Below are 15,461 nucleotides of genomic sequence, written 5' to 3' on the forward strand. Positions count from 1 at the left end.
GTTGCTTTCTGAAGTCTGACAGTTCTGGCTATCTTGTTGTTTCTTGAAGTTACTCAGGAAAAAATGCATAGCATTTGCTCTATAAACAGGTTTGCTTTACTGTTCGGTGCATTTTCTATGTAATAGTGATTGGAAATTAGGACACTGTACAAAGTAAATATATCAAGATAATGAGTTAGTTGTGCATCAAATTAAACAGGACTCCATACTAAATGCACAGATCAAATAAAGCAACCTTCTATGAAGAACCCATGAAGCGCTTAAAGCTTGTGTTTGGGATATTTTTGTAACCTTCTGAGCTATGAGTTATAAAATATTTGACATCACCAAACTGTTCTTTTAGGTTGCTGTGCTGGTACAGCTCTTTGTTTGTGCAGAAACTAATTCTGGTAACATCACTTTGCTGAAGTAGCTTGTTTTAATGCAAAACTTTGGTGATGCCCACTCTTGCTTCACAATACAGAATCATTCACTAAACCTGGTTAGTGACATCACACTGCTTTTCATACTTCTGTCATCTTATGCTTTAAGTTTGCTTTGATGTTTGTTGGGTACCAGAGGATTGAATCAATGATCTCTGTCTCCCTTGTGCTATTTTATAAAAACACCCAGTGCAGAAAATGAAAATGGCAGTAAGAGGGTCTTAAAGCTCATGCCTTAGATCTTGCTCTACTTCTGTTTGGGTGAGGAATAGTGTCGTTTTTAAACAAGTATGAACTCATTGAGAAATTTGATTTAAAATGACCTTAAAAATAAGTAATTATATTGTCATTTTGCTACTCCTGTCTTGATATATTTATTCATAAAGTGAGAAGTCGGTGGTTTTCAGGAACACAAAACCCTCAAGCTGTCCGTGTGGTCAAGTGCACACCCCTTAAAAACCCCTCAGTCTTCATAATCTCTGAACTGCACATAGGAATGGCATTGTTTTGGGTAGAAGTTATTTGCAAGTTAACTGGCTTTCTAGTTGTTGTTACTAACTGGACTTGATAGAATGGTTCTGATCTCTGGAAGTGTATCTGAAGGTATAGTTTATATTATTGAAGAGGAAAGCAACTTTGTTTTAGGAATAAATAGAAGAATGCAATCATTGGTTCAGTTCTCTGCTCTGTATGATGCATGACCAACTGTGATGTGACTTTGCTGCTCTGAGTGTCTGTAGCCATTACAGCAGTTCTGACTCTGCAACTGTTCTTGATGTTACAGTGGACTAAAGAGGATGGACATAGAACTGCCACCTCTGCTGTCCCTAATCTGTTTGTTCCATTGAACACCAATCCAAAGGAGGTCCAAGAAATGAGGAACAAGGTTTGTAATATCAGTAAAATAACTTATTTTTTTGGTCATCAACACAATTAAGTTGTGTACTTGTAATGAACTAACTTACTTTGTTATAATGAATATTATTTTGGGGGCTCAATAATAGTTCTGATGTTGTCCTGTCCCTTTAAAACTAAATAATGAAACAATTCCCAAGTGTCCTGAACTCCTCTTGGAAAAAGTTAGTATTTCAGTTCACTATATGAAGACTTTAATTTTTCTTAGACCAGTTGCTGGGTACTTTTGAAACAGGCAGTCCTGAGTTTATGGTAGTAAGTCAGTACCCTGAGATCATAGTTTTACATTAGTGACCTGCTTTCCTGTTTTGGTAATACCAGTTGAAATTTTGTGGCCTAGACAAAGTAGTCTATAGAGCTCTTTCCATATTTCAGTGTACCAAGTATTAATAATACTTTTTGTTTGTGTATTTGTATGCATATATTTTTTATAAATCGAATGTCCATTTTATTTGGAAAGTAGAGGTCTTTTAGGATGCATGCTTTTCTTCATTTATCTTGGAATAAGAACCAGAATATTTTAGAAATAAATTTTGATTCAGTTGTTATGAATTTCTTACCACTGAAGGATATCTAATTTGAATAGATATTACCTAGGTTTAAAGATCTATTTTCTGTTCCCATCTTCTGTATTGAAAGAACTGGGAGGTATTTAGAATGCAACAAAAGGGGTGTTTATGAGAACTCCAGAGTGTCAGTTTATCCACAGAGAAGTTATTTATATGTCTTTTTGAGGATATGATCCTGACTAGGTACAAAAATGTAAAGTTGTGCAGTAAGTTCTATAAGAAGATGATATTGTGGTGCCATGTCAGTAGCTAATGGCTAATGACGGAATCCTGCAGCTGACTAGTCAGGTACAATAGACAGAGAGGCAGAGGTAATATTTCTGTTTCTCCTCACTTTTCACAAACTGGAGTTGTCTGTTACCTGTTTTGCCATGACCTAGTACTAAAAAGCAAAGGAAAACATCTTCTATGGTACTTAGACTAAATTCTGAGAAATGTGAAGAAAAAGCTAAGAACCTCAACATCTGTATTCAAGTGGTGTTTACAAGCTCAGCTTCATTTGACGGCCCTGTGGCCACAGCAGTCTGTACTGGTTGTTGCCTGTTGGCAGGTTCACTCACCCTTTTTTCAAACACAAAAATGTGATCAACTTTTCTCTGTTGTCCCTGTGATTATTGTTCATTCTGCTGCTTTCCTTTACAGATCCGAGAGCAAAATTTGCAAGATATTAAAACGGCAGGACCTCAGTCACAGGTTCTTTCTGGGGTAGTTGTGGACAGGAGCCTTGTACAGGTGAGAGTATTAAATTCCTAAAACTATTAGCTTAATCTACAATATCCTCTGCTTTCACCTAATATATCACTATGAAATTATTCTTTAATTGGCAGAGAGTAACTGTTTATAAGGTAAGTCTTAGAGGTAACACCATTGTCTTTGCAAGAGTGCTCAGGGTCAGAAATTTAGAGGCTTCAGCCATGTAGCCCAAGCATGTCTGTGGAGGATGCTTCTTGGTTTTTTTTCTGAATGTAATGCATGAAATTCAGCAGCCTAATTTATATGGGTTAGATTCTTCTTCAAAACTAGTTGGGCTTTTTGACAACTTTTTGTTTATTTGATTTCTGGGTTTATTTATCTTGAAGGATTAATACTGGGCATACCAGACTCGCTGTGGGGCAGTACTGTTTCGTGTAAAATATGGGATTTCATGCTTCATAATTTTATTTGAAGAGCAGTTTGGGAAAAAAGCTATTACCCTCAATGAAACTTAAAAGCAGTACATCTGTACATACAAAAGACTATAAATCATAGATTCAAGTAAAGTAAGAATTAGAGCTGTACAGCTATACTGTATAGCTGAATAAAGCTTTTTATATCCAAGTGCTTTCAACTGCCCCAGATAAGTATTTTCTGATACACTTATAAAGATTGGCAAGTTTTATCATGACCACGGCATTATTCATGTTGGGTGTCATATTGTGTGCATGTCAATTCATTGTCATATGCAATTTCATCTACCAGTTACTGTTTCTTTGCATGTTTTTAGCAAGCATCACAATGCTTTCGGTTGATGTTGTAAAGCCCGGGCTCGGTTTGCTCTGTTTACTCAATTTACTGTTGCAGGATGCTCCCCTCTCAGACTGTACGGAATCTATTGAAGGGCTCGATCTCACAGAGCAGGCCTTTAGTCCTGCTAAATCTCTGTCTGTTAGAAAGGTACTGCCCTGTCATACTGCTCTAAATACTGTTGTTCACCCTTCATTTAACCTCTCCTTACCCTGACCTTTTTCCTCTGTTAGAAATTATTTGGCTAGAAAACTTCAAAATATAAAAATAAATGGATCTTCAAATTATGTATGTGTGATGATGCAAACAGTTACTTTACTCTCTTAAGAGTGTCTTAAGGATCTTGATCTTTGTCTCTAGAGCAGACACTGTTGATGTTCAGGTGCTGCTCAGGTCCCACATATAGAGGGTTTCTTTATGCATGCTGTTAGTGTTGAATTATTCTAAATTGAGATCAATTTAGAGTTAGCTTAATCTCTGTCCGATTACATCAGTGTTGATTCTGAGGATACTCTGTGTGTTATGTGACAAACACTGTCAACTCTTGATCCCAGAGGGCTGGAGCCTGGCTTCCTTAAAGCTTCCTGCAGTTAGCTACAGGAGTTGCTAAGTAATGCCCCACACATATAAAATGGATTGGCTTTCACACTTGTAGTCATGTTTGTGCTTACATAATATCTGTTAAATACAGAATAAGTTCAAGAGGTGTGGGCATGTTGGAGTGGGCAGTCCTTGGGGCTCACTGAATGGAGCAGCTGCACACTGCAAATAATGTTTCTTAGAGCACATCTAGTGTGAAAGCACAGCGTGTAAACAAGCATCAGTGCTTCCTCTGCTCCAGTGTTTTACCTAAAAGATTCTTAAATCTTGGTTTTAGGTCGTGCCTAAGCACCTCATTATCAGAACAGCTTTTGCATGAAAAAAGAGCCAGAATACTTTGAATTGCGCCATTGTTGGAAACCTTGTCGTTTTATAATTCTTTCTAAAGTGTGATGAGACAGTTTTGTGTTATGGATACTTGGATCATACTGAGAATTGATGGTCATGTTTTTCGCATTGCAGTTTTTGTCTGTATTCTGAAAGGAAAAAATAATAAACACCATTTCTGGACTTTAGACAAAAATTGAAATAAAGCCAAATTCTTCTAGGCAGTTCATGGCTTTTATTTTCCAGTTAACAATACTCTCAAAGTGAAAAACTACTTTTATGATAATTATCACAACACAGGTGTTGTCTTAACAGTGATATATTTCAAGTATTATGTTCAAACAATGATACAGCTTTTCTATAAAAGTAGTCAGATAGTTTACTTGCATTTTCATAGATGGCAGAGAACCAACAAATGGTCTGTTGGTTATGTGATTTTTATCTAGTAGTATACTGTTAGGTTTTAGATATTCAAATTATGTTTCATTTTTTTGTGGTGTCATGAAAGTGCTTCTGCCTGAAATAGTGTGTAAAATTAGATCACAGTGTAAATTACAGGAGTAATTATGAAATAGAAGTGGCCTATATCATAATCTTTATTATTTTAATATGGATTGTGATGTGAATGCTTAATAATTTCCTCTTTGGGGAATAAAAATAACAACCTGTGATACAAAACCAAACAAACAAATAAAAACACCCCAAACCAAACACTTCCTAAAGTTAAGACTTTCTAAAAAAAAGTCACCCAAACTGGAAAATCCAATGAACCCAAAAATAACAGCAACAAAAGAATACCACCAGAGAAATTTCCTTGAAAGATTCTGCCATAAAAAATTGTGGTTTGTGGAACAAAAGAAGTGTAAGTAATCTTATGATGCCCACACAAACCTCACCTGAAAATTTCAATGAAAATGAGGAATCCTGTACATCAAGGACTTAGGGACTTGTAGGTATCAGACAATCGTAAGTTCTCAGTTGACAAATTCTTTGACACTCAATGACAGTTCATGTAAAAAGTTTCATGTAATTGCAGTAGCACCTACAGTGCATTATGTTTTCAGTTAATCATGATGTATATCAAACACTAATGCACACTATTTTGGATGAAAAAATGCCTCCTTGTGTACAGTATGCATGTGGTGCTTTGAGCTCCTGTGCCTATGGCTGCAGCAGTGAATACTCCATCTTGCCTTGTTGCTTGCTTTATCCATGTTCTGAAAAGTCCTGGCCATGTTGCAATACCACCTCTTTGTACATCATGTAATTTTATTCCTGTTCAGACTTGGTTAACCAAGCTTCTGCTGCAGTCTTGGCTGATTGACAGGGAATGTTGGTTATTCTTACCAACAACCATTCTGCAGTCTCATAAGAAAATCAATTCACATGAATTTTCAGTAATTTTAAATAGAAGGGGATTCGCCCATTTTGTGTCTCTTCCTTTAGAATGAAAATTCTGTGGCTTTGTTCTTAATGCAGACCTTCTCAGTGCTACCCCAGAGGTGGCACTGGGTTTGACTTCTACATGAGCAGTAGCTCAGGAATCTTGGTGTTTTGGATAAAAGCACTGCATTAATGTCAGATTGTGTTAGGAGCAATTGCTAACTTAAGCTATTATTACGAACCTCCTGTCTGATTGAAAGAAGAATTGGTGTATATGAAGTGCCAATTTTGGTCATATTTATCCCTGAGAACAAGGTGAAATGCTTGCCTGATAAATAATGGTCAGTTTTGAATTTTTCTTTAAAAGACAGTTTTGGTATAGAAGTTACAAAAGTACTTTATTATCTAAAATTTTAATGCAGGAAGTTATGAGGTCTATGTTTAATATGAAGGTATATTGCATATCATTAGCTATAAATGACTTTCCCTTTGTGTCTGTGGGCGTGTGTGCCCTTACAGAGTGAAAATGCATTCTCTTCATTAATATGATCTATCCAGTGTTTCTTATAGTGGAGAAAATGCTGTTGATATTTGAATGCATACATGTGTGATCAAATTTCAAATAGTCATCTAAATATTTTGGAATCATCATCAACATAATCATCATCAACATAATCCCAATGAGATCACTAGAACATTAATTTTTTTCATGTCATCTTATGTTGAAACAGAATGTGAGTCTATGGGAATTTATTCCCTCTCTATAGGCTCTTTAGTACTGGAAGTAACTCCAGACTAATTTTCCTGTTCAGTTTTTCTGAATATTCATAGGAATCTCTGAATGGCATGGTCATGTTGATAGCTCTGCAAAGTCTTGTCTATTTTAGTGTCACATTTAACAGTTGGAAATGTGTTCTGTACTGTCTTTTTAGTCCTTTTATATTTGTTTTCTTTCTGTCCCATGTTTCATCTTATGTTGTATATTTTTATTTGAATTCTTTAGAAGGCTGTTCTGTGGCCTGCTCTGTGAAGTAAAACATAGCTGCTTCTTGAATTAGAAGTAGTGATTGTTTAGAGGAACCATATTGCAGAACTTATTAACATACTACTATAATTTTTTTCCACATAGACTCAGTCCCTCTACCAGTATGATTTTCATTGGTGGCCTTTGAATTGTTTCATATAATTGATACTGAATAAAACTGGATGTGTTAATCTGGAATTAGCTTTCAGCTGATCAAAAGTTTTCCTTTCTGATCTCTTGTATAAATTTTTCTGCTTTTCGGATCCAGTATTGTTGCCTCTGATCTTTTCAATGCTGCTTCTCTTGGGTCAAATCTACTCAGCAAGTACAAATACTGTTTGCACTGATTGTGGGTGTTTTTTGTGAGGGTTTCTTTTTTTTGTTGTTGTTTTTTTTTTTTAGTCCGGTAAATGTGATAAGCTTGATTTCCTGCTTTCACTCCCAGTATTTAACAAAGGTACTCCTAAGCAGGAGAACACATCTCACCAGGCACTGTCTTGCTGTTTGTCACCATTAAATCAACAGGCATTCAGTAACATTCTGTTTCATTAGAAGTTATTCTACCCAGTCATTCTGGATTTAACTTGCAACATTCAAAAATTCCTAGAAATTCCAGGGATTCTAATAGGTACTGTGTATCTTGTTCCTTTCTTGTTCCCAGAAAACTCTAGAAACTCTGCCTGAGATCCGTACTTTACAAGGTCCTGCTACTTATGCTGAGTTTCAGTTAAACTATGGTCTTAGTTCGAAGTATGGGTAAAGACAGGGAAATATAAAATTTCTATGGGCATCAGTTTCTTGCCATCATTAAAAGCTGAGACCTGTCATTTTAGGGGGTGTTTTGAATTTTCTACAAAACAATTAGGATTTGTACAAAGGTTGATGTTGTTCTTGACCCTTTTATGCATTATCTCTGATAAAAGCTGTTACTATCAAAACAAAGCTTCATGGATATAGTTGAGAAAAAGCTTTTGACATTCTACTGACATTTTGCATATAAAATGAAATTTCCTCTTATTTTATGGAGAAATGGAAGTGATCTGTAATGTTTTAGAGATGTTTCTCTCCTGCAGTTCCTTTCAGGGTCTTGCAGTGGAGATCTTCTGTTACGCTGTTTGTTCTCTGGTACTTCTGGCTGGTGTTTGCTTCCTGAAGAGCAGCAGATTCTAACAACCATCTTACCTCCCTGGATTGCTCTAGACCAGATTTCTGGAGATCTCTTATTAGGCTTTCAAAACTGCTCTTGTCCTCCTTCCATCCAGACAGTCTTGTCTGACACCTCTTTGGTGCCGACAACTTGTCCAAAGCAGCTCTGGCCATCCAAACCAGCATTCTGTCTACTTGCATCATCAGTTTTACAGTGACCATCCTGTGCTTGTCCATGAAGTGTGGACATGGGATGGAACGTTTATCTTCCTTCAAGCACTGCGTATTTTTGAACTGTGCTTTCTAATGCTTTCTTCTAAATATTGGTACAGACAACATTTGAATATGGACATGACCTGGGTCAATCAGTAGCCCATACCTATTGGGTAATGGAGTTAAAATAACTATTTTTGATAATGGAGACAGTTTGAGTGTCACCATGACATGGGGTGCAGGTCACACATCAGTCGTTAACAAACTAGTGTCAGAGTTCTGTATATCCAAAGGAAAAAACCAAATGCTTAGACAAGTCATTTGAGAGATAGAGCAACTATCTCCAGGCAAGCATTTTCTATACCTGAGACAATAAAAACCCAGTGGCTGTACCCTTTACTATTGGATTAGAGAAGAAAAACTAAAATCTTTAACATTAGAGAATCTCTGATGCAGCTGCTTTTGTCCACTGGAACTTACTCTACTTAGAATTGCTCGTTATATTTTTATTTGTATAACTTTTTATCTGGCTTAAATGACAAATGTTATAGATGTATATATGCTAACTTGTACCAGATTACAGTTAACCGTAATTACTTTAAAATTGCTTATAATAAGCTGTTAATCTGGTGTATATAGAACATATACAAGATGACTTTTTACTATAACATCTGTTAGGGGTAATGTAGTAGCTGCCAGAAATGGCTTTTCTGTTGTTAAAAAAATACACAGCAAAACAAAAATCCAAAGCAAAATAATAATAACAATAATAATAAAAGCCAAAACAAAACAAACAAAAATACCCATGAGTTCTCGACCCTTTACAAGTATTCTGTGCCCAGACTGCCACGCAGGTGGGCCTGGTATCATGTTTCTTTTGTGGCAAGAAAAAGAAACTTGATATACTTTTGTGACTTCAAATGTAATTCAGCTAGACTGTTCGGCTGCTGTTTGATTTACTGCTTAATGGTGGATATTCCCTGGTGGAGACCTGTTTTCTCCTTTATATTAACCTCCTGTGAATCAAATAAAAAAAAAATCTGTAATAGATTTTTTTTTTTAATCTAAAAGAGGAAAAAGTAGCATTTTCCAGGTTATATTTTTGTTTTGGTTTTGGCTGCTTTGTAGCCTCTATACCTCGAAAGATTTTGCAAGTTACTGCTTGATTGCAGATGTATCTTAATTTTCTTTTGCCAGGGAGAACTGGTGACTGCATCAAAGGCAATAATTGAGAAAGAATATCAACCAAAAGTCATAGTGAGCACAACAGGACCAAATCCCTTCAATAAACTCACTGATCGAGAACTGGAAGAATATCGCAAAGAAGTAGAAAGAAAGCAGAAGGGACCAGAAGGTTGGTTTTTCTGTGTGTGTTTTTTTCTACGATAGACTGTAGTACCAGCAGTTTCTTAATAATTGGAAGGTGGGTTACACCTGCAAAGGCCATGGATAAATTACCCAGTTTTTCTATGTTTCAGTTTTTCCAGTGTGAATTAGAAATTTAAAAGTATATTATTAAAATGTGCGATCTAAGTGTTTTAAGTGTGTTCTGTAAAATGCATAGATCTCACTCTAAAATTGTCCCTATAAACAAACTGGGCAGTAGGGCCAGTCGCTCCTGCAGGTAGGAAGTTGAAAGCTTGAAACTTAGGCAAAAAGGTGTTTTAGTACTGGTTTTGTTCTGCTTTGTTTGCTTTGCCCTAGAGCCTAGGCTAAGGTGAGGGAATGGTGGTGCTTTAGAGCAGCAACACTGCAGGTTTTTCAAGTCATTGAAATTTGTGGATTTGAGAAATATGTTGAATGGAGAAGATACAGAATAACACTGATTGTTGCTTGGAAATGTGGTATCTTGGGGACTTCTATCAAAATGGACTTTTTCAATTATCTTAGAATTCTGACGTATTTGTGCTATAAAAAGAAGCTGTTGCTGCATCTGAAGTGGTTCTCCTGCTTTACTTTTGTATAATTTTAAGGGATGATATTTACAATGCTCATCTGTTGTGAGGTTTTGAATTCGAGTGATGCAGGAACCCAAAGCGCTGTTTCTTTTCTAGTGTGTGTTCCCTGCAGCTGCTTTTGGGATCACAATGTAGGAATCGGTTTTTTGGTTTATGAAGTACTGGGTGAGGTGGGGTGGGATGGGATACTGTGCTGTCATGCTTGTTTAACTGCATACCTTTATTCTCTCAGTAACAATGCCACATCCTTCTTAGATAAGGTATCAAAATATGGAGAGACTGTGTTACTGAGACAGACACCAGCTGGGGAACAGAGTGCAGTGCTTAGAAATCAGACCATCAGTGAGCAAAACACGTCAGATAAAAAATCTCTGGATTTGAAAGGCAGATCAAACACCTTTCAAGGAACAGATACGAAGACTTTAGAGGATCGTGACATATCATCACTGTCTAAGTCTTTAGCTAACATTCAGTTTGCTGCTGCACGGGTTTCTTGTCAGACCATGCAGCAAATCATCCCACATCTAAATGGAGAAGAGCCAGATGGGCAGAAGTCCTCCCATATGGAATTTCATACTGCAGTGATCAAAGCTTTAAGGTCTGATCCTGACCTTTTGGCTGAGGCCTCAGGTATTACTAACATGGTACAGCTGTGCTTATAATCCAAGGAACAACCTCTTTATCTACACCATGTGGAGATTCTGTCAGTTGACTCTCATCTGTGGGACTGATTTCACTTTAATTGTGTAGGTGAATTGGATGGAACAATGCTTTAGTGTTGTTCCTGATATATGGTGTACTCTATTAATATTTTCCTTTGGATCTAGGGCTTTCAAAGCTGGAAGCAATGGGGGCTAATACTCAAGTCCTCCTTACTAATAACAGATACTCAAACCACTGTGAAATCTGTTTGGAATCATATAATTACTGCATGTTTTTCTGATTATCTGTGCAGTCTTCTTTTCTTTTTGGGATACAATTTTGTTTACTCCAAATTTCAGCCATACAAAGCAAGCAAAAGAATGTTCTCTTTTGTAGGCCTGGGAGCATATCCCCTCCTCCATATTCGTTTAGATCTTTCTTGTGGTTTTTCCCCACAAGTTTTCTTTATAACAGCAGCATAAATCAGTTAATAAATGACTTCATTATTCATGCCCTCTTAAAGAAGAAAAACCTCCAAAAAGAGCTGCAGAGTGCAACAGTGACTTGAACAGTTTTGTTAGTATCAAACTATCACTTAATTTTCTTTTGCTTGTTTTGGTATTATTTAATATCGTGGGAGAATTTTGATTCAGAAAAAAAATGTATTATTTTTTGTGCATGGAGCAAAAGGACACTTGTTTTCTTACATGCTGAGAGGTTTTATTTGCCTTTTTAATTCCCTTTTGACTGCACCTGCAGAGCCCTCAGAAGATGGCAGACCACAGAAAGAGAAAAGCCCCCCTGACCCCAGTTCAGCTCGCACTCCTCCCAGCACACCAATTAAAATAGAGGAAGGTACGTTCTGCTATCGTGGGGGGGGCAGTAACTGCATCCTTAGTGACTGACGCATGGGAGGACATGAACTAGAGCTAATAACAGTCAGTGACTTGTTGTGTTTCATTGTTGTACTACCTACGAGACACTCCACTGAACTGTGAGTCTAACAGGAGTTTTGTTTACAATAATAAAGAAGTGTGCATTAATATAAAGACAAATTTCCATCTCTTCAGAATTGCCTTATCATCTCTTGGTGTTTCTCAACCGATTTACCCTTTTGTACATTTTCTGCAAGATAATTGCTCTTACTAAATGAAATAGTGTCTGATGGTGAACCAGACACATCTAGATGCTTTGGTAAATCTTCTTCACCGATTGCACATTTCTTAAACATTATTGTACTTGGATTACACCTCAGAAAATATTTTTCCTACTCAATTTGAATCTAAATTTGATTATTTGCTCACCTTACATCATGGTTTTAGCTAAAATGTGAGCAGGGCTGCTAAAGCTGATAATTCCCTAAAAAAAGGATAAGGTGTAATCCAATTATTGTCTTGTTTCCTTTACCTTGTACATTGGATATATCACTTGTCTTAGTCTGCCATTCACTACTTCATCTCATTCTGTTTTCTACAAGAATGGTTGCTACCATTCTTCTAACGTAACACAATGGCTGTGATGAATGCATAGATTCTCTACTTGTGCTTTTTTCTTCTTGTGGCTGCGTTACAAACAGGAGATGGATATGCTAAAGAATACCTGTTACCATAGTAAGTATCATTCCATACTCTGACCTGCTTTTGTGCTTTGCTTCACTCTTGCATCTTTGTTTACTAAGATTTTTTTTTTTGTTTTGATTTTTTTTTTAAAAAAGCAGGCTTTTTCAGTTGAGATGTTGATTTCTTTAGTTCTCAATTCCATGTAATTCCAGGCAGTTGCAGATCTCCTGTTAAAGCACACTCCCCCTTTGAGAGAGACTGTGAAAGTCACCTTCCGTGTTTCCATATCTGTGTGTCTGATTCCTCAGTTTAAAAAGGAATAGTCTGAAGTTGCCTGGCAGATAGAGCTGAAACAGCCATGGGAGTTTCTCCCCCAACAGTTTGCTGCTGCCCACACAGCTTGGGCCTGGTAACAAAACAGAAGAGTTCCTAATCTATTCCAGTGCAAAATCCACTGACGTGGCTTTAAATTTACCCAGCAGACTTCTGCATGGAAATGGATATGGGACTACTCCTATGTTTTGTGTTAACTATAGGGAATTCAAATTCCAGACAAGGAATAACAGCAAGTACTTGGTGGCAGCAACTTCTACAGCTGTTTTGGCTAGCTCTGCAGGGCTCCTTTGGATTATACTTTAAAGGAATAAGGATGTTTGTATGTCCTGTTATATCCAAAAGTCAGTGTGTTTGTCATAGGGGTGAAAGTCAAACTATATCGTAGACACTTGTGATGTTACTGATAAAGTTCTAAAACCTGAAAGTTCTTTTAAATAGAGAATTGTGTTTGACAAACTCTTCTAGTTGTAGAAGTTTTCCAGGACAAACATACAAAGCTTATTTTAGAGAGTAACTGGAAGTTCACACCATGATGTCTTTGGTTGGGGGAGGTTCTTTTGAATGACAGTGCTCTTAGTATACAACCTCTTCTCAGCTTTGGTTCATCATATTGTTTCTGTTTAAGTGTAGCTGAAATCAGTCAAGTGTTTTTTAATTCAGTTATAGACTAGTTTGTATGTTTGTCCACATCTTTGTGTTGAAAAAAAAAAATCAAACCAAAACCCCATAAACCTTTATTTTCATAAATAATGTGAATTGTAAACACACACCAGTATTGATGTTATGATTTAAACTCTTAAGCCACAGTATATATATATATATCTATAAAAAAAGGGTGGGCATGGATGTAAACATGATTATTTTAAAAAAACTTTTAAAATGTTACTGAAATCCATCCAGCAGAGTAGCAGGGCATTTATACGTTGTGTGCTGGCTTAATTGAATGTGGAATTTGCAAATCTTCTGAATTCCAGTAAAATATTGCCCTTAGCAAACTAGATAAACAGATTTGATTCCAGCATCACGTTAATCTGTTTATTAAGGATGATGGGAACTTGACAAACTGGGAAGGATGGCAGTCCTGGGTTAATGAGTTATAAACCCATTTGTATTTATTCAATACTCAGGCCAGCTGGCAAATGCTGTTTGAATGCCTGTAGCTTCCTATTCTTTAATTTGGAGAATCTCTAATCCCTTTTTTAAAACTTCAAAACTATCTTTTAAACTGAATTTTAAAAAAGAAAATAAATCTGACAGCCTAATAGGGTTCTGAAAATTGGGCCAACTAATGAATAGAATATATGTTTTACTTGGGAGGGACCTACAATGACCATCTGGTCCAACTGCCTGACCCAGCTCAGGGCTGACCAAAAATTAAAGTTAATTGTCGTAATGCCTCTTGAGCACTGACAATCCTGGGGCCTTGACCAGCTCTCAGTCAGTGGGAAGCCTATTCCAATGTCTGACCACTCTCTCAGTAAAGAAATGCTTCCCAAAGTCCAGTCTGAGCCTCCTCTGCTGCAGCTTTGAGCCATTCCCACATGTTCTGTTACTGGATCCCAGGGAGAAGAGCTCAGCAATGGTTTCAGTTAATTCCTGAAAAGTCAAATCCAAAAACAGAGTAGTGATGGTGAAGAATTGTAACTGGTGTTTCTTATGAATTTGTGTCTGCCATACATAGACAGGCTAAACTACAGCTTCAGGAGGCAATTTGTACTGTACATAACTGCTTTCTCTTTTTTGCTCTGATTTAAATCCTGCCTGCATTATAACTTTTCAACTGCTAACTTGTGCATTCTGAGTGTTTTGCACTGGATACTAGTGTGTGGTGTTTATTTAACCTATTAGAAGTTCATGGTGCTCTAGGGAAAACGTGTTTATTTCCTAGCAGGTATTGACAGAACACAGCCCTCTAAAATATATCAGAGAATTATTAATCCCATCTGGCAGAAGTAAAAAGAACACTGTCATTTTTATAGGAAAAGTGTGAAAGTGTCAAGTATTTTCTGTAAATTCTTGTGAAAGCCTTCAGTCTTTTCAAATTAAAACAAACAAGATCTTGAAAGGAGGAAAAAATAGTTGCCTTTCATTTGTGCCTCACAATGAGCATGGCCTGGATTTTGCTCTAAATTCCTCCTTATGTAACATCAGTGGGGATAGATGTGGCACAGCTAACAGGACACTGCTCGGCTGCGGTGCACGGAGAGCATTGCAGGGAACTCCACAAAGTGCTCCTTGCTGAACCCGTGCACAAAGAGGAGCCTTACCCAGAGCATCCCTAAGGCACAGCGGTGAGTGGGGACAGTGTTGCAGTTGAGGGAGGAGCGGTTCAGTTCCCCTTTGGACACACAGCTACCACTGGACTCTTGATGTTCCCTTTTACAGGGTGAGTTTGGCTGTTGACATCACATACAATAAACAAAACAAGCTGTATTGCATAACCTGCTGAGCTCATTTTGATAAACTACATGGATTTTACTTACAGGAATCCATAATATGTACTCATATCTTGCCAAAAAAAAAGTGAAGCCTTTGTCATAGGAAATAATATTTTGAAGCAACATCAGTTAGATCTCATGGAAGAATATTATGAAAATCCCTTCATTGGGATTATAAATTGGCAAGCCAACAATTTAGAAATGAATGGATTTGCATATATGGGATCTCTGCAAATCAGCAATTAGTTTTCTCTCTCCAAAAGAAATAAGAATAAAGGTATAGAACTGTGAAACACTCTACCCAATGCCAATGAAAACTGTAGGTTTAATTCCTGCTTTATTGCACTAAAATATTTTACTGCCTGCAAATGTCATGAGTAAAACAGGAGCGAGGTCTGAACAGTTACTTTCTTACTGATGAAATTC

At 36.9% G+C, this 15,461-nt stretch overlaps 1 protein-coding gene across 17 annotated transcripts in view; it reads left to right on the forward strand.

The window, feature by feature from the left end:
• The window catches only part of ADD1 (adducin 1), a 62,624-nt gene that overhangs the window by 44,467 nt on the left and 2,696 nt on the right, over nt 1-15,461 (forward strand). For 4 of the 17 annotated variants that reach the window (XM_088163046.1, XM_088163044.1, XM_088163048.1 and 1 more), the window contains exons 11-16: nt 1,207-1,308; nt 2,549-2,638; nt 2,734-2,751; nt 3,467-3,559; nt 9,300-9,456; nt 11,462-11,557. In XM_088163046.1, coding sequence (XP_088019172.1) covers nt 1,207-1,308; nt 2,549-2,638; nt 2,734-2,751; nt 3,467-3,559; nt 9,300-9,456; nt 11,462-11,557 — 556 coding nt within the window. Of the gene's footprint in view, nt 1-1,206; nt 1,309-2,548; nt 2,639-2,733; nt 2,752-3,466; nt 3,560-9,299; nt 9,457-10,315; nt 10,691-11,461; nt 11,558-12,278; nt 12,314-15,461 lie in introns of those variants that run through there. The other 13 variants (XM_088163050.1, XM_014895257.2, XM_014895262.2 and 10 more) reach the window with 8 other exon arrangements.

This window comes from Sturnus vulgaris, chromosome 4 (genome assembly GCF_052056855.1).
Source record: "Sturnus vulgaris isolate bStuVul1 chromosome 4, bStuVul1.hap1, whole genome shotgun sequence".
Taxonomy (NCBI): domain Eukaryota; kingdom Metazoa; phylum Chordata; class Aves; order Passeriformes; family Sturnidae; genus Sturnus; species Sturnus vulgaris.